This window comes from Medicago sativa, chromosome 7, assembly GCF_051527215.1.
Source record: "Medicago sativa cultivar Bolivia chromosome 7, Bolivia_mono, whole genome shotgun sequence".
Lineage (NCBI taxonomy): Eukaryota > Viridiplantae > Streptophyta > Magnoliopsida > Fabales > Fabaceae > Medicago > Medicago sativa.
The window spans coordinates 73,702,746-73,722,730 of record NC_140755.1 but is presented as its reverse complement, the minus strand read 5'-3'; the positions used below and the strand labels follow the sequence as shown (position 1 = coordinate 73,722,730).

The 19,985-nt window shown below is 34.5% G+C and overlaps 1 protein-coding gene and 2 long non-coding RNA genes across 3 annotated transcripts; 2 read left to right on the top strand and 1 right to left on the bottom strand.

The window, feature by feature from the left end:
* The first annotated feature begins 620 nt into the window (after nucleotides 1-620).
* On the top strand, nucleotides 621-983 carry LOC146908329 (uncharacterized). Its single transcript, XM_085729256.1, has one exon. It carries the CDS (start codon nucleotides 621-623, stop codon nucleotides 981-983), a length of 363 nt encoding a protein of 120 aa, XP_085585382.1.
* Nucleotides 984-5,226: 4,243 nt separating this feature from the next.
* Nucleotides 5,227-13,615, bottom strand: LOC146908328 (uncharacterized). Its single transcript, XR_015019128.1, has 2 exons — nucleotides 12,743-13,615; nucleotides 5,227-5,605 (listed from the first exon to the last, which is right to left on the bottom strand). It is a non-coding gene; the product is annotated as an uncharacterized LOC146908328 (long non-coding RNA).
* A 3,905-nt stretch (nucleotides 13,616-17,520) lies between these two features.
* On the top strand, nucleotides 17,521-19,082 carry LOC146908327 (uncharacterized). The gene is made up of 2 exons (XR_015020672.1): nucleotides 17,521-17,875; nucleotides 18,598-19,082. It is a non-coding gene; the product is annotated as an uncharacterized LOC146908327 (long non-coding RNA).
* The last annotated feature ends 903 nt before the right edge of the window (nucleotides 19,083-19,985 follow it).

Here is a 19,985-nt window from a genome sequence, read left to right as displayed (position 1 = left end):
ATTGGATGACAATGGAAGCTGATTGTTACAACCATACCAGGAAGTGTCACAAATGTCAAATTTATGCCGATAAAATTCATATGCCGCCGACTGCTTTGAATGTCCTCTCTTATCCGTGGCCGTTCTCTATGTGGGACATTGATATGATTGGTCGGATCGAACCAAAGACTTCAAATGGGCACCGTTTCATTCTAGTGGCAATAGACTATTTCACCAAATTGGTTGAAGCTGCATCTTACGCCAACGTGACCAAACAAGTGGTAGTCAAGTTTATCAAGAATCAAATTATTTGCCGCTACGGTGTCCCCAACAGGATCATCACACACAACGGGATAAATCTGAATAACAAAATGATGAAAGAGTTATGTGCTGATTTCAAGATCGAACACCATAATTCTTCACCTTACAAACCTCAAATGAATGGTGATGTCGAAGCTGCAAATAAGAATATAAAGAAGATTGTCCAGAAGATGGTAGTGACTTACAAAGATTGGCATGAGATGCTTCCATTTGCATTACATGGTTACCGTACTTCCATACGCACATCAACAGGGGCAACCCCCTTTTCTTTGGTTTAAAGTATTGAGGCAGTACTCCCCGTAGAAGTTGAAATTCCGTTTATGAGGGTTTTGATGGAAGCCGAGTTGTCAGAGGCTGAATGGGTTCAAAGCAGACATGATCATCTGAATTTAATCGAGGAGAAATGCATGAATGCTCTATGTCACGGACAATTGTATCAGAAGAGGATGAATAAGGCCTTTGACAAGAGAGTTTGTCCCCATGAATTTCGAGAAGGTGATCTTGTGCTCAAGAACATCCTATCTTTCCAACCTGACTCCAGGGGCAAGTGGACGCCTAACTATGAAGGTATGTATGTTGTCAAGAGAGTCTTCTCCGGTGGTGCCATGACTTTTCAAACCATGGATGGTGAAGAACTTCCACGTATTGTAAACACGGATGCAGTCAAGAAATATTTCGTCTAAAAATCATACTCCAGGGGCAAGTGGACGCCTAACTATGAAGGTCTGTATGTTGTCAAGAGAGTCTTCTCCGGTGGTGCCATGACTCTTCAAACCATGGATGGTGAAGAACTTCCACGTACTGTAAACACGGATGCTGTCAAGAAATATTTCGTCTAAAAATCATAAGAACAGCTCGATCATTCGAAAACCCGAAAGGACGGCTTAGGCAAAAATGAGCGTCTCGGTGGCATGAAAACCCGAAAGGGTGGTCCAGGCAAACATTAGAGACATCAAACAGAAAATCATTATCCTGATAGGCTGAAAACCCGAAAGTGCGATTTATGCAAAAGTTAAGGATTAATAAAAGACAAAGTAACTGCATTAGGTTAGGCACAATCTACTCAGGGCGCACATGCTATGAAAGATCTCCAATCTGAAGCATCAAAGCAGGGCATTCAAAGTTGTTAGAAAGAATAGTGTTACGATGTTCAATGTACCTCCAATATTTAAATTAGCATTTTTTTTTCAAACTTTGCAATAAATCTGTGGAGTCATGTCATTGGCAGGCCACTATTCAATCAATGAAATTTGAGCCTTTGCCCCTTTACTTGAAATTCTCATTTCTTTTATTCCTCAATTTTTATTCTATATTTTGGTTGATGATAATACTTGAAGCAAATTTCTTAAAACCTTTTGTATTATTTAAAAGCGTAAGCAAACAAATGCATCTTATTTGAACTTGTTAGTAAGAGGAGGTGCGTATACTTTCACTTCAAGGATGGTTAAGCCCTAACAAGCAAGCATGGTCTAACACTATGGAAAGGTTTCAAAAAAAAAAAAGAGAAAGAAAGAAAGAAATTGAAAAGAAAAGGTCGCTAAGTTGAAACCTGAAAAGGCAGCTTAGGCAATAGAGAGCGTCCCGGTAGACTGAAAATCCGAAAGGGCGGTCCAGACAAAAATTAGGGGCATAAAAAAGGAATCTATTTCCGGTGGACTGAAAACCCGAAAGGGCGGTCCAGGCAAAAGTTAGGGATTTGAAAAGAAAAGAAAAAGGCATGACGATTAAAGTGTGTCAAGGGAAGAACCTTCTGCGCTGGTTTACAAATGGCGACTTCTGCCAATTTAAACAACGGATCATTCTCCCCAGGAAATGTCTCCTTCAACTACTACTTTGTGCCGGTTCTTCCTCCATTGACGGATCAATTGGCTTACAATAGTATCATCCCTAACAGAGGTTTCCGAACGTCGGTGCTGCAACGTCGGTCCACTTCCCATCTTACCTATCTCGTCTCGTTTCATCAAGTTCATCTGTCACGATCCAGTCTATGCACTCATACATTCATACATCCATTCATACATTCATACATTCGTGCATTATTACTTTCATTCATACACAACATATGCACCTCATCATTCATACATGGTTGCAATAGTCATCTAGAACATTATTTTGTCCCTTCAATCCGGTCCTCACTTATCATTGGGTGATTGTCGATCGGTTGACGAAGTCAGCACATTTTGTTCCTATCAAGACTGGTATGTCTGTGGCGAAGTTGGCTAAGATATACATTGAGCAGATTGTTAGATTGCATGGTATTCCCTCTAGTATTGTGTCGGATCGGGATCCAAGGTTTACTTATAAGTTTTGGGAGAGTTTGCAAGCAGCTTTGGGAACTAAGTTGAGGTTGAGTGCTGCTTATCATCCCCAGACTGATGGTCAGACGGATAGGACTATTCGGAGTTTAGAAGATTTGTTGAGAGCTTGTGTGTTGGAGCAAGGTGTCAGTTGGGTCGAATGTTTACCGTTGATTGAGTTTACTTACAACAACAGTTTTTATTTTAGTATCGGAATGGTACCATTTGAAGCTTTGTATGGTAGAAGGTGTAGAACTCCGTTGTGTTGGTATGAATCAGGTGAAAAAGCTTTGTTAGGACCGGAGGTTGTGAATGAGACTACGGAAAAATTTAAGATGATTCAAGAGAAGATGAGAGCGTCTCAGAGTAGGCAGAAGAGTTATCATGATAAGAGGAGGAAGGACATTGAGTTTCAGGTAGGTGATCATGTTTTTGAGGGTGAATCTTGTAACCAGTGTTGGTCGTCCTTTGAAGTGTCGGAAGTTGACTCCTCGTTTTGTTGGACCGTTTGAGATTGTTGAGAAGGTTGGGGTTGTAGCTTATCGGATTGCGTTACCACCGTCTATGTCGAATCTTTATGATGTGTTTCATGTATCTCAGTTGTGGAAGTATGTGTATGATGCGTCTCATGTGATTCAAGTGGATGATTTGGAAGTAAGAGATAATTTAACCATTGAGACTTGGCCAGTTAGGATTGAGGATCGTGAAGTGAAGTGTTTGCGTGGCAAGGAGATCGTTTTGGTTAAAGTGATTTGGGTTGGACCAACTGGTGAGAGTGCTACTTGGGAATCGGAGAGTGGGATGATGGTTTCGTATCCAGAGTTGTTTCCCTCAGGTAATATTCGAGGGCAAAAATTCTTTTTAGTAGGGGGAGTTGTAACAGCTCGATTTTTCGTTAGATTTATTTTAATTATTTTTATGTGTGTTTTTATGTGCTCATATGTGATTAATTGCCTCTGTGTGTATTTTTGGTTGGGATTTGTAGAATTCGGTGTTGGAAGGGTATTTTAGTCATTTTGGACTTAAGGGCATTTTGGTCATTTTATGAGTAGGGGTAATTTTGTTCAGGATTATTTGTAGTGCTTAGTGAGAGTTATTATTTTACTAAGTTACTAGAGAGTGTAGTAATTTCTTTTTAACCGGTAGGTGACCGATATTATTACATTTTACCGTTTAGTGAGTAGAAACATTTTGAATTGGTTTAGTGAATGGGTTAGGTCCATTAAGGCATTGTGAGTTGAGCCCAATTATTTAGAGCCTATATAAACTCTAGTTGTTAGAGAAAATAGGGTTACATAATCATTTTCATAATTTTGAGATAAGAGGTAGAGAGAGAGAGAGAGAGAGAGAGAGAGAGAGAGAGAGAGAGAGAGAGAGAGAGAGAGAGAACAAGAGAAGAAAGGGTTTGAAGAAGGAAAGTTAGAGAGAGCTAGAGGGAGGTAGAGCTTCAAGGATTGGAGCTAAAGTGAAGCCATAGTTTGAGTTTGTGAAGAATTAAGGTAAGGGGGTTAGACTTTGATCATAATCCTTTAGTTTAATTTCTACCTTAATTCTTTGCATAATTGCTTATTTGGGTTAAGTGATTAATTTGATTTTAGTTGTAGAAATTCGTGATTAATTGTGATGATAAGATTATATGCATGAATTGAATGATAATTGTGTTGTTGTTGTTGAATTTGTATGTCAAAATGGGTATATATGAACATGATATGTTTTTGTGTGAATTTGCATACTCTTTAAGAGTGCGTTCTTTAGCCATGTCGTTATTATTTTGTGCCTTTCAAAAAGTTAATGGTGAAAGAAAGAAATAGAAGAAATAAAAGATAAAAAAGAAAAAGAAAAATTCTAATCACTAAGAAAAATTTAATCAAATTAGTTAACTCCCTAGCAACAGCGCCAAAAACTTGATGGGATAAAACCGCAAGTGCACGGTTCCACCGGTGTAGTAATAAAAGGGTATCGTTCCGACAGGGAGTTGTTCAATTTAACTAACTTTTAGAGAATGATTAGAAGAAAGTTCGGTTGAAAAAGGTTTGATTTTTAACGGAAGAAAATAATAATAAAAAGAGCCTTGGGATTATTGGTTCATCATAACAACGAATCCTTCACAAACAAACCCTAAACTTCTAACTTTACATTTGATCTACTTTCTAAAGACAAGTTTCTCTTTAGCCGATGACATCTCCGTTCGGTCTCAGTGAGTGTGTTCCTCTAGAAACCACGCCTATTCTCATAGTTGATTGCTATTAGAATCCTTGAAGAACGAAACTTTATATGTCTCAAGGTTTGCTAGACTATTCTCATGTTTCGCAGCCCTTGTCTAATTTCACTTGTTCCAATATTAAAACTTCATCTTTCGATCCTTCGCTTAATATTTGTGATGATGAATTAACAATTACTAAACCCTTCGCGTTCGCTTCTTAGCTTAGTAATTGCTAATTCATTATAAAAACGGTGAAATTAGATTAGAAAGTAGATTTATATAAAACTAGGGTTTATGATTTGGTTTGATTAGGATTACGTCATTAGACTTATCCAACAATCCCAAGACAAGAAGAGTCTACTCACTCATGTTCATCGTAGACATGGAGAAGAAGAAGAAAAACATAAAAGTAAAATAACAAGAAAGTAAAGGAAAAGAAAAGAACTTTTATTAAGAAAGACAATTGTCACTTATTGAATTCCAAGAATAATAGATGATTTGTTGTGATAGCTAGCTACTCTATTTATAGTCTTATGTTGCCTTAAAACCTAAGCAACTATTCAGTAGAATGTTCCACAAGAAACCACGGGCTTTTAGGTCAAAATAGGCAGCTTGTTCATGAAGCAAAAGCAGCAAAAGTAGGCATGGGAGGTGGCACGACCGTTCCAGTTGGTGGCACTGGCCGTGTCAAGCTTCTGACTTGGGGAGATCATATTTTTGTCTTCAATCTTTCGTATTTTCAACCCGAATCAGCTCCTAATCCTCTTTCTTTTGCTCCAAGACTCAATCTATCAAATATTCGTTCCTGAAATATAATAATATGCAATTGAAGTAAAATAGTTCTAAAAGGAAATAATATTTAAATAAAATAAACTTAAATCTAAATAAAACGAAATCAAATATTATATAAAAACTACTAATTATTGACTCATCAAAGGTGACCGTAAAAGATCCTTTATATATTAAAAAATGAAAGATGTACTTGATTAAGGAGTGATCAAGATAAAAGTTAAAAAGCAGAATGATGACAGTACGTCATTACTAGTTTTTTAGTCATATTTGTGTCCTTTTTGTAATGTTTAGAGAGTCAACAGCTTGTAATTCATGGTGAAATCAGATTAAAACAGGAACAAGTGCCCAAAGGAAGAAATTGAGAAAAAGAGGAAAAAAATGTGAAGAATTGTGCCACGTTTTCTCTAATCGTGGCACGTTGCAAGGATGTGGAATTCACTGATACTTTTCGGCAGGAGGAAGACATTGACGTTTCGGCAGAAAGGAATCACGGTTTTGGATACTATGGTTTTTTTGGAACAGAAGGCAGCGAGAGAAAAAAGCTACAACATGCAAAGAGATTGAAGGCATCAATGATTGAAGAAAGCTTCCTAAGCATAACATCTGTTTGTGATTTCTTTTATTCTTGTTGTTTAATTCTATAAGTATGAGTAGCTAATTTGTCTATTTGATTGAGTTATGATGAACCTATTGTAATATATGAATCAGTATTTGATACTCTCTTTATTATTAATATTATTCAGTCTTTATTCAGAATTATTTGTGTTCATTGCTTTTCATATGATTGTTTGTATGACTATTAACCCTAGCTTCTTGCAATCACATAAATTGATCTTAGGAATTGAATGACTACTAGCCCTAGCTTTTGATCCTGAAATAGTAATTCTGTTTAACTCAACACTAGGAACCTAGAGATAGGAAATTGAGAGTTACGACATATAAATTAACGTTCTGACTTTGCTTCCACGGTTATTCAACCTGGTTAAGAGATTAATAGGGTTATAACTTAGGAAGGGTTTTGAGTCAAGAGATTGATCAAAACCACTTAGTTAATTTGTCGCAAAGAATGAATAGTAATTGAGAGTAAAAAGAGGTAAACTAGTCATATAAAGCAATAGCGGATTCACCGGCTTAATCATTTGTTTTCTATATAATTTCCAACCTTTTTTATTTACTTGCAATTTATTATTTTTATGCAATCAACTCAACTGTCTAGGGCAACCCTATAAATTTAATACATCCTTAATTTTAATGTCTTTGCCGAGTAGAAATTGAAACAGTCCATGTGGATACGAACTTATAAATTTTATTACTTCGATATATTTTTGGTACACTTGCCAGATATCTATCACAGAACTTTCTGGACCAAAGAGGATTTTTTGTATCGCAATACTATTATGAAAATATTATATTTTTGAGGACTAGAATAGATTATCCCTGTTGGAACAAAATGTGTTTAGCAATAAACCTTTGAGAGTTTTAATGATAACAAGTATTAAAAATTGTCAATTGGACTAGCTAATATTTGTTCAAGTCTACAGGACCATAGACAAAAATTTACATCTTAAATAGGTTCTGGATGAACAAAAGAGAGCTAAGAAATCAACAAAAAGGAAGCTTAAAGCATCTGAAGAGAAGTGCTTCTGAAGACAAAGCGCTCCTGAAGATGACGACGTCATCAGAAGCTGAAGTTCATCAGAAGCAAGTTCACCAGAAGCAACCTCATCCGAAGCTGAAGATCACCAGAAGCTGCAGTTTATCAGAAGATGCAAGACTTAAAGTTTCAAAGGATGTTCAATGGATTCGAAGTCGTCTAAGCATTGCAGAAGATTGGAAATGTGTAGCAACGGTCATTTTGAAAGGATTTGAAGGCATTGGATGCTTATCTTCAAAAAGCGTTGACAAAGTACAATTGTACGAAGTGTACAACCACTACCTCCACTACTATGCAGTGTCTCTACTACAAGACAAGAAAACAGCTCTGAAATACAGCTCTGCCTGCAACGATGTTCCTTCACAATGGGAATGGATTTGAAATTGATCCTTCATAGGACAACAACCAAATCAGGCAAAAGATCATTGGTGATTGATCAAAGCTTCAAACGACTCTTTTTGATGTGCTGACGATTTCACAACGTCTCTTTCACACCTCTCTATATAAAGGAGTGAAGACTTAGAGAATGGTATCAGACTTAACAATAAATTACAAGTGCCAAAACTCTGCTGAAATTGTTCTACAATCAAAGTTCACTTAGAATTTCTGTTTCAAAGTTCATATCTTAGAAATTCTAGAGTCTTAACAGTCTGTATCTGATTTGTATTGTAAACACCGCTGATTGTATATCAAGTGTTCAACCTCAAACAATTTTCTATGTAATTCTGTTTGATTATAAGTCTCCTGTAGTTGTGCTTGAGCAATATAAGTCTCTTGATTGTGTTCAGGAGCATAGGAAGTCTCTTGCTTGTGTGCTTGAGCAGTTTGAAGTCTCTTGCTAGTTTTAGAATTGAGCATTTGTAATCAGATATTACATTATAGTGAACTCTCCTTGGAAGTGCAAGGGGGACAGGACTACTTCCGGTTTGTGGAAGGAACATGTATAATTGCTTTGTGTCTTTCTTCCTTATCTCTCTCTATTTTTATCCGCTGCAATTAGATACTGAATACCACTTCAGAAGCAGTTTCTATTTGCTTCTGGCCAGTGTGTTTCAATTTAGGAGAAACGAAGAAAAATCAAACACAATTCAGCCCCCCCTTCTTATGTTTTTCTCACCTTCAATTTGTATCTAGAGCCATGGTCTGTTGTCTTAGCACTTAACAGTGTAACAGAAAAAGATCTGAGAAAAACATGTCTAGTGATTCCTCTGTTTCTGGATCCTCAAACAACAATGTTGTTCCATATGATTATGGTGACGGTAAGAAATCTAACTTTGGAAAGATTCCTAAGTTAAATGGAGATCGTGAAGAATTTTCCTGGAGGAAAACCAACTTCTACAGCTATGTCATGGGTTTAGATGAAGAACTATGGGACATACTTGAAGATGGTGTTGGTGACTTGGTCCTTGATGAAGAAGGAGCTGATGTTGATAGAAAGAAACATACTCCTGCTTTGAAGAAACTTTACAAGAAGCGTCATATTATCAGAGGAGCACTTGTCACTGCTATACCTAAAGCAGAGTATATGAAGATGAGTGACAAATCCACTGCTAAAGCTATGTTTGCTTCTCTTTGTTCTAACTACGAAGGCAGCAAGAAGGTCAAGGAAGCAAAAGCTCTTATGTTTGTTCATCAGTACGAGTTGTTCAAGAGGAAGAATGATGAAACTATTGAGGAAATGTACTCAAGGTTTCAAACCTTAGTCTCTGGACTACAAATACTGAAGAAGAGTTATGTTGCTTCTGATCATGTTAGCAAGATACTGAGAAGCTTGCCTGCTAGATGGAGACCTAATGTTACTGCTATTGAGGAAGCTAAAGATTTAAACGCTTTAAGTGTTGAGGATCTTGTCAGGTCTCTCAAAGTTCATGAGATTAGTCTCAATGAACACGAGCTTGCTAAGAAGAGTAAATATATAGCTCTACCATCTAAAGGGAAGTCATCAAAAGCTCTTAAAAGTTATTGAATCTAAAGATGAGCCACCTTATGGAGACTCTGATGAAGATCCTACTGAGAAGATGGCTATTCTTTCCAACAAGCTTGAGTATCTGGCAAGGACGAACAGGAAGTTTCTAAGCAAGAGAGGTGGCTACAAGAGCTCCAAGAAAGAAGATCAGAAGGGATGCTTCAATTGTAAGAAGCCTGGACTTTTGGCCCCCTATGTTTTTCCCCCTTTGCACTTTTGGCTCCCTAGGCCAATTTTGACCAAGTCAATGCTGACGTGGCGTCACGTGTGTTATTTTTTTATTTTTTATTTTTTAATTATTAAAAAAAACTTTTTTTATTTTTTAATTAAAAAATATAAATAAAAAATAAAAAAATTACACCCGTGACGCCACGTCAGCATTGGCTTGATCAAAATTGGCCTAGGGGGCCAAAAGTGCAAAGGGGGCAAAACATAGGGGGCCAAAATCGAATTATTTTAGTTAAGGGGTCAAAATCGCAACTTCTGTAAACATAAGGGGGCTAAAACTGCTATTAAACCTTTTTTTATTAGGTAAACTTTATATAGGTTCCACCATATTATGTGAATCCTATATTAATTTAGTGGGATTCATATAAATTTTTTATTTATTTATTTATTTATTTGCTTTGATCAGAGATTCATATGAATTCTAACTAATATAAAAGTATATGTTAAAAAATGTGTGTTAGAGTATGCTATTATTATTATTATTATTATTATTATTATTATTATTATTATTATTATTATTATTATTATTATTATTTTGAGAAATTGTCATAATATTAATTTTCTAAAAGGTATGAGATTTGTTTATGTTAGGGCAGTCATGCATGTAAACAAAAAATATTAATTAGTATTAACAATTTTTTTTTAAAAGGAAGTATTGACAAATTTAACACTAGCTTCAATAAACTTTGTTTTTAGACAAAAGCTTCAATAAACTTTGTTTTTTTTTTTGAGAGGAATTCAATAAACTTTGTTAATTACTAGTATTAGGATAATCCCTTATTCTTAAAAGTTGTTACGCATTGCAATTGCTTAACCCTACAAATTTGCCTCTAATTTTGCTGCATTAATTGCTAATTAGGTTAACCCTAAAAAACTTCCCTCCTTCTGTTAAATTTGAATTTCAAATTTTCCCTTGCCATTATTAACTTAGACTTGGTTTTAGCGGTTGTTACTGTGATAGTTTCCAATGCTCAATTTCTCTCTCATCAAATATTCGGAAACAGAGCTATGGCTCCATCTATCCATACCTCAAATTATCTCTTCACTTCCTCTCTCTCTCCATGAAATCAACCACATCCTTCCCACCATCTCACCAATTCGAGTTCGGACTCACCGCCGCCGCGAACCACCGCCTCCGGTGAAGATGATAGCAATTCTGTATCTCACAGCATATTTCAATTGCGGTTTGCTATTTGTTTTCGGTCAATTCCATGATTTCTTCCGAAAAATCTTTGACTGGTTCCAATAATCTTCAGGTTCTTCAATTCTCATATTCTTTTTTGGTCAATTGAGTCAAAATGGCATTGAGTCAATTTTGTCTTTGAAAATTATTTTAGCACACATTGCACTAATGAAACTATTAGCATGATGAAATAAGTCTCACTAAGATACGTTATCATTACATTTTGTCTCCGATTTGTTAAAATTTTTGTATATTATTTTGATTCATTGTCGCTATAACATCCATAGCCTGCAGTGACGGTTTATGCGGTGGTGATTGCCTACAGTGGCTCGAATCCTGATTTGGATGGTAAATCTCAGTTTCTTATGCTGTTTTTGTGGTCTATCTGCTGCTGATAGTTTTGTTTTTTGTTGCTGCCGTAGTTTTGTGATAGTAGCAGGTTTGTCTTGGTCCTGTAGGTGCTGCTGTCAGCAACTTTGGGCTGGTTTTCAACCTCCTTTAGGGGGCTGTTTTGGTCTTTAGGTGTTCACTACAAGAAACATTACCTTTTGCCAGGGGCAAAATCCCTGGCAAAAGGACAGAATCCCTGGCAAACTGGACATTTGTGAGGGAATTTCCCAGGGGCACAAGCACTCGCAAAAGCGCTCGTCGCTAACCCTTTGCCAGGGGTTACACCCCTGGGAAAAAAACGAGGGGCTCAACCCCTGGTATATGGCCTGGCTTTTTCCCTGTCATAACCCCTGGCAAATTCCCTCACTTTTTTCTGCAACTGACTGACGCACTGACTGACTGATGGAAGGTCAAATCAGATCAGCAAAAAACCAGGGATTTGTGAGGGGTTTAACCCCTAGCAAAGTGTATATTATTTTTTTTTTAAAAAATGTTTTATTTATAAAAACGAATATTTTATCAATTAATGAAATATTATAAAAATAATTTTAATTAATAAATTGTATTTAAATTAATTAAAAAATCAAATTTTTTTCAAATTTATTTTTGAAATACAATTAAATGTTTCAAAAATCATTTTAATTAATAAAATACATTTTAAACAAAATTTAAAATTAATTTTATAACACAATTAAATGCATATAAATAATACAATATCACACTTAATAATATTAAGTCTAATTAATAGGCATGAAAAACGATAAAATAAAATTTTACGCACAAAAAATAAAATAAAATTTTACGCAAAATGATTAGTTTTTAATTAATAATTAAGTATTTTTATTTTCCTTGGCTTTGATTAGTTTTTAATTTATAAACTGGTTTTAAAACAGTACCGAAATTTATTTTTTGTCTTAACAGTACCGAAATGTTCTTAGAAAAATAAATAGGTCCTATTTTTCTTAAAAAAAAGCTGCTATTTTTCTTTAAAAAAATTACAGTTTATTATTAAACATAGTGTTGGACCATACATTTTTTGTCATTCTAGTATAACTATAACTATAACTAAACACATAATCAACAAATCTACCTAATAAACATATATTCAACAATATGCATATATTTCATTTTGTCACAAAAAAATCAACATGCATATATTCCATAATAATTTGAATATTCAACAACATGCATATATTCCAAAAATAATTTGAAATATCATCTAAATAACATCCAACATTCAAGTGTACGGGGTCAGATATCATCTAAAAAATGCTAACTTAACTTCTAGCTCTCATTACCAACCAATATAGTCTCAGAACCTAACCAATATATATCAAGGTTTCAAATAAACCATATACTCATCATTTTCACAACAAAAGTCACATGCCTAAATAAGTTCTCCATTTCAAATCCAAATTTGATATAATTATTTCCAAATCTAAACCTCATCAACATTTCCTCACACAAAACAATTCAAAACTCAAATTCAAAGGAATATTGGTTTAAGCCTACATTACTCTAAACTATGATTTTCAAGGATGCCTAGTACCAAATAAGACCAAAACAACAACTGGGTCCAATATATCCCCTTAGGCCTTATTAGGAAGCTTAAAATCATCAATTTAACAAAAATAACATGTCTAATTTTATGCATTTCACCAAAATCCGAAAATAAATAATTAAATCTCTTAAAAATTTATTTAGAGACAAGGTTGAAGATGAAGCTCACCAAAAAGAAAGAAAGGATGTGAAATGGTTACAATCACGTTTTTCGGCGCAGCGGAGATGATTCCCGACGCGGTGGAAGTTAGCTCCGGCACGGTGGTCACCAGTGAAAATGCTCCGATCAAGAAATAAGTTTAGGGGTTTTGCTGTGGACATCACAAGGAAGAAGATGGTGTGTTTAGTTTTTCAAGTGGTGGTTCACGGTGACCGGAAAGTAAGAGAGAAGGTGATGGTTGGGGTTTTTGAAACATCACTGATATTGAAATAAGAGGGTGGTTTTTGAAGAGGAAGAAGAGATGAGTTCAATGGTGGTGGTAGGGTTTTCAAACGAGGCCGAACGGAAGAGCTACGGGCGCTAGAAGTTGACGGTGGTGGTTGAGGAGGAAAAAAAAAGAGACATGCTGAGTTGTTGTTGTTGTTTCAACGAGAGAGAGAGAGAGAGAGAGAGATATAACAATTGGAGTAAGAGAACATGTGTGGTGTTTTGTTCTTGAAAGAAATGAGGAATAAAATAAAAGGAAAATAATAACAATATAATAATAATAATAATGATAATAATAATAACCATAAAAATAAATAAGGAATTATAGATCAGGACGTTACAGGAATCACAGCAGAAATTCCTCTACTTTTGGCAAAACCGAGGGGCTGTCCCTGGCATAGGCCCTGGTTTTTTGCTGACATTGCCTTGCTTTTCACCTGCCACACCTGCATGCATCTCCTTTTGAATTTTCAACATTGGCGCCTTGCAAAAAACCAGGGGTTTAGTGAGGGCATACCCCTGTGTTGTATGCCAGCAGTTGTCCTTGGCATTTTCCCTGGCAAATTTGCCAGGGGTTTCAAACCCTTGTCAAAATCCCTGGCAAAAGGTCATTATTCTTGTAGTGGTTATGTGTACGGTGGCATCGTTGTATTGTTTGTTTGGATAGCCGATATTGCACGTTTTGTGCAGGTTTACGTTAAGAATATTTTCCATTAAACAAAAAATGGTTGATGATCAGATTAGTACATTTCCAGATGAATTCATATTGCACATTTTCTCTTTTCTCCTAACTAATATATTAACCTTCTTCTTCCATGCATTTAGTTTTATTTAATCATCTTTTGTTAAAGTTTTTTAGCGTTACCTACTTCTTCCATGCATTTAGTGTTACCTACTTCTCCCTTCAATGGTTTTGATCCTTGAAATTTCTCTTCGATGGCATAAATGGCGTTTTATAGCTAACTTAATTATACTTCTGTGTTTTTTCCTATAGTTACAAACAGTTCAGCTAAAGCCAGCGTTGATGATAATGTTAACCGGAGCGACTTTAGCGTAGAAAACTGTTACGTGACAAATCCCAATCAACCAAACAATAAATATTATCAGAAAACAACTCCAGGTACCCATTTTTTCCATGTATTTTGTCTTTGTCAGCTAAAGAAAAGCATTCTGATGGTGCATTGTTTTTTATGTTCACCGTAATTTGGAGAAGTAGTTGTTATAGCAGCACATAGTAATTTGATGTTCATTATCTGATTTATAAATCTTAGGATTTTTAACAATTGCATTGTTATGTTTCTATTCACCGTAATTTAAAGAGTAGTTGTTTTAGCATCACATACTAATTTGCTCCACGTTCTCTGATTTAGAAACTGTAGGATTTTAATAATCGCATTGGTATGTTTCTGCTCACCGTAATTTAGAGAAGTAGTTGTTATAGAAACAAATACTTCTGATATTCTTTTACAAACATTTGTATTTACGCAATAACTGCTTCTGATATTCTTTTACAGAAACAGACTTTCACATGAAAAAAAAATGTGGGAAAGACTGAGCATCACTTGAATGATGAAGATATTGATGAGACGTCTAACGTCGTGTACGAAGAAGTATTTTGGAATGTGTAATACTCCATAGACAGTTTATATATTTGTTGTAACATGTATGGTTTGTGATACGATATTTCCTGAATCGGTAAATTTGGTGACTGCGGTAAATTTTGTGTATGTATTCTGACTTTTTAAATTAGGTTCCAAAATAGAGTATTTCGTTTTATTGTGTATTAAATTATTCCAGTTCATAAGACCCGTGCGGCGCACGGGTCGGCGTTCTAGTTTCATTGAAATTCTATAGAGACAGCAGTATAAACAAGTCTATTATAAGTTCTAGTGCTAACTTGATTACTATTGGTTTATGACAGTGATTTACTCCATGATCCGTTCTACTCCCTCCGTCCCATATTACTTGACATAGTTGACTTTGTCACGTATGTCAATGCACAATTTTAAACTTAAATTTCTTTAATAATCTAGTAGAAAGAATTACGAAAATTTGATATTTTGAAAATATTAATCGAGACGAATCTAACAACATCTTATATGTTATATTTTGTTTTTATATATTAGTAGAAAAATAGAGTCAAAACATGTTACATGAATAGTGCAAATATTCTAAATAGGTCAAGTAATATGGGACGGAGGGAGTATTGCTCATCACTTAACTTTTTTTTTTGTGTGGCGCGAATAAATGGCACTAAAAATGTTCGTTACGTAACGTAATCTCAATCTGTTATTGGGGAAGATGAAGTTCCGTTAATCCTGCAAATAAAAAAAATACTCCTTCCGTCCCATAATACTTGACACAGTTGACTTTATTAAGCATGTCAATGCATAACTTTGAGCTTAAATATCTTGAATAATATATTAGAAAAAATTATGAAAATTTGATATTTTGAAAATATTCATCGAGACGAAGTTAACGACATCTTATATGATATTATTTATCTTTGTATATTAGTAGAAACATATGGTCAAAGTAAGTTAGGTTAAAATTGCACATTTTCAAATGGGTCGTCTATTGCGGAACGGAAGGAGTATTTCTACTGAGGTTACGATGTTGGAATAAGAGGAAGACCGTGAGAATCTAATTCTAACATGAAGGTAACTGAAGTTTCCTTGTTCTTCCAAAATCTGTTGTCTTGTATTATGGGCCGTCATGTAGAAAATCCCAACATAATCCTTCTGTAAGATTATGATAGGAACATCTTGCCTAATCAATGATAGCTCAGCAAAACATCACATCAGACAAGAAAATAAAGGGTCATAAATAAGGAATGTTAAAAGTAGAGCTCTTGATAAAAAAAATTAAAAATGCTTTAGAAAAAAGTGCTGTGATTATTTCTTGACAAAAAATAATCACTTTATTTTAAAAATGAAATTTATATTTATGAATTTTTTAATCAATATTTTTTGACACCAATTAACAAAGGGTTAATCAGTGCTCTCGGGCAGGCCCGGCTCTGAGGGGGTGCAAACAGCTCAACAGAGTTGGGCCTCCCTCAGCCATGGGTCTAAAAAAAAAATTAATACACACTAGTACTACTGCCCTCCAATTTTTTTTTAATACCCCCAGCCATTTTCTGTTCCCTTGTTTTAGTCTTTTAGGCCTATTAGAATTAGGTTCTCTTCCTTTTGGTGTTAGGTGGGGTTCCTCATGTATACGGTAGTCATTTTCACCTTTGGGTGTACCGCATATATACGGCACCTTATATTTATCTTTTAAAAAATATAGGCCAAATACCTCCCTGGGTCCTTTAAGTTTCACGTTTGTAACAGATAGGTCCTTTAAGTTTCGAGTTTGTTTCAGATAGGTCCTTTCTATCAACCTCCGTTAAGGACCTATCTGAAACCTTAGAAACTTAAAGGACCTATCTGTAACCTTTGAAACTTAAAGGACCTATCTGTTACAAACGTGAAACTTAAAGGACCCAGGGAGGTATTTGGCCAAAAATATAAATAGAACATTGTTCTTTTAAAAAAAAATACGTTTTGATTTTATCACTGGCCTCTTTTCATTCCCAGAGCCGAGCCTCCGAATTCTTAAGGACGGCCCTGCTCTCGGGGCACTAGTTAAGATCTTTAAAAGGTAACTTATCATGAAAATACATGTAATCAGTGCAACGGAAATAGAAATGTTTGACTTTTTTATAAAATAATTTATTCTTTTGGGATCCTTAAAGAGTGTCGGACACCAATTGTGTACCATTGAGATATCAATGTTATGTAACATTGGTCAATGAAGATGTGCCACATAGCACTTCACATACATATATTTTCTTTCTTCTTTACACCTTCCCACATGGCACACCTTCATTGGCCAATGTTATATAACATTGATATTCCAATGGTACACAAGTGGTGTTCAAAGAGTGTCCGGAGGCACTCGTTAACAAGACACATTAACAAAACAAAAAAAAATATATAGTGGTGTAAGTGTTTGTTACTTTAATTATATAAGGAAACCCTAATTTAAGAATGAGAAATGTTAATCAGTGCCGTTAAAGACTATAAAAAAAATATCGTCTTGGAAATTGTGTATTATACTTTTTGAAAGTTAAAAAAAGTGTTGTTTCTAATGCAAAACTTGGTTTTTCTTTCTACTTTTAGTTCATTAACTAGTGCATCGGGGGCATTGGTTAAAAAGACCTTTTAAGAATTGGTAAGGACTAAGGAGCTAATTTCAATCTTTATGCAATCTTACGTTAACTGCTTTTTGATAATTTATGGAAAATGCTAACAAGTGTCCTAAGGGCATTGTTTAAGCATCTAAAAGTAGTAATTTTTGCATTGGAAATTGTACGTTAAGACTTTAACAAGTGTTTGACTTGTATTTTCAAGACATAATTTCTTTTTATGAGTTCCTTAAACAATGCCCTTAGGGCACTTGTTAGCAAGACCCTTTATTTATTTGTATATAACTTATCTGGACTAGGATTTGAGGGTGACGGCGAAATAGGAGTGTTGCGATAGATTGCGGTAGTCATTCATCAATATGAGGTGGTGTTAACTTCAATATTCAAGTCAGCGAGGTTCTACGAATGTAATTGAAAGGTTTTTTTAGATAATGAACTGTGTACTTTCTTCTTCGGAAAAGCTTCTTAAATAGGTGGTCGGTACTACCACGTGCGTAAGATACGATTAGGCAAAGTGCACCTTATCCGACGAGTTATCTGGAGCATCGGCCGAGATTGGAGGGTTAACCACATGTTCTTTTTCCGTCTCCATGGTAGTCTTGGTGGTCCATATCTAGCTGGTTCAGACGCCTCCTTATTGAGCCTTTTACTTACATGAATTTTTATGTTACTATATTCACAAGGTAGACAAATTACACACGTAGAACGCATCTTGTCCAGCAATTGGGTTCACTGCAATTATGAAATTGATTGATTAGTTTATAGTGAAATTTTAACATTATAGTGATTGAGATTAATAGATTAATGCTAAGAATTGCAAAGTCATAATCATTGAAAGAACGAACATTACAAAATTAGCTGGCTAGATAGTTCTAATGCCTTTGGATTGTGTTAAAATGATTTATTAATGGGTAGTTAATGACAATTGATGTATAATTTTGTTTGTTTAATTTTTTGTTGGCGTGAAAAAGTGAGTTTAGATACGCAGAAACTTGGACCATTCATATTCACTACTCTATATACTTGATCATGACAAGCAATTGTATGATTGGATAAGATTCATGCGGGTCTAATAGGAATTGAGATAAATTTAGAATGAAAAAAGAGTATTGCAGTTTTAGATTGATGAGAAATTTATATCAATATACTATACAATGGTCATAATATATGTACTAATGGTGCATCAGATTTAAATTTGTAAACTAGATGTCCTATCTTTTCTTACTTAAGTAAAGAGTCTCCCTAAATATACCAACATCTGATTTTAGTCCCCCTAAAATATTTCTTATGCTTTTGTTTAGGAGAATAATCAGAGTCTTTTATTTGATCTTTAGTGAGCCCATAATATCAAATATGATAAGTGACAGACCAGAAACTAACCAAGAATTTCACTTTATGAATGTAGGATTGGAGCAACAACGTATTCAAATATGTTCCTGGGGAAATGATCTTCATGCCGAGTTTCCAGAGTAGCAACGACGCCTCTTTCTCCATAGAGCTTACATGCTTCGTCTCTCCAAATCGAAATCACATATTAAACAATTATGACAAGATAATATCCTTAAACGATCAAATCCTTATTGTACTTTGTCTTGTATTTTTATACAAATTTCTATACTTCATCTTTTCTTGATCCTTAGAACATTGGTTGCACCATTTTCTTTTCTTTGGATGCCTTTTGTGTGTGGTCATGATGTTGCTCTGCCCATGTACGTAATTTTTTCTCTAGTTTATTCACGAAGGCCATTTTGATGTACAGTTTGAGTGTAAAGGTTGTGTGCATTAATTTAAAAAAATACCAGTTATGAGTTAATGACATGACTTTCTAAGTTGAAATTAGCAAAAATGTTGTATGCATATTGAACTTCAGTGGATGAGATATCTAAAAGAGTTTGAGGAGGTTCAAAATTTTAATCTTTGTTACTAAGATATCATACTTACAACTAATGTTTGCTTATTAAACAAAGTTTTAATGGATGAAAATCATTGATTCAACTCACATTTTTTACTAGTTTTTCTACCTCAAAGTTTCAAGTTTGATTCTCTCAATTTCAAGTTTGACTTCTTGAAATCATTTTTCTCGTCAATCTTTTGTTGAAATCAATTAAGTTAATAATTAACAAAAGAAGGATTAAATATGTTTTTGGTCCCTCATACAAATTTTTTTTTATCCCTATAAATATATCAATTTTTTATTTTAGTCCCTTTAAAAAAATTATTCGAATTTTAATCCTCTAAAACTTTTCTATCATAATTTTTAGTCTTTACTTTTAAGTCAACTAATGTATAACTTTCATATATATTTTGAATGAAATTTTCTAAAAAAGTGTAGAATATTATAACAATCTCTCTCAATAAATGTAGGACAATTCAAGAATGAATTATTCATTAAGTCACGTATTAATGAATAATGATAATGATTAGAGAATTAATAAAAAAGAACATTCATGAACATATGCATGAAGATGCTATCATAAAAGATTTAAGATGATCTAAGAATCTTCAATCACTAATAAAGGTATGGTTTGGGCCAATTGAAATCAAACAAAGCGATTTTTACATTAAGAGAGGTTTCTCACGATCCAAACAAAAAATTATGGTCATTTACATTAAAAGATTAGAACGTTCACAAGAGAAGATAACATTATGATGATCCATAATTATTCGCACTTAATCACAAGAGAAGATAACGTTATGATAAACCAGATCATATCATTTTGAAGACAAACCATAACGTTCTCATGTTATGAACAATGAACTATATCCTAAAGAAAGATATTTTTTCATGTAAGA

Coding starts and splice junctions, on each gene's coding strand:
- LOC146908329 (XM_085729256.1), top strand. CDS start 621: ATGAGGGTTTTGATGGAAGCCGAGTTGTCAGAGGCTGAATGGGTTCAA.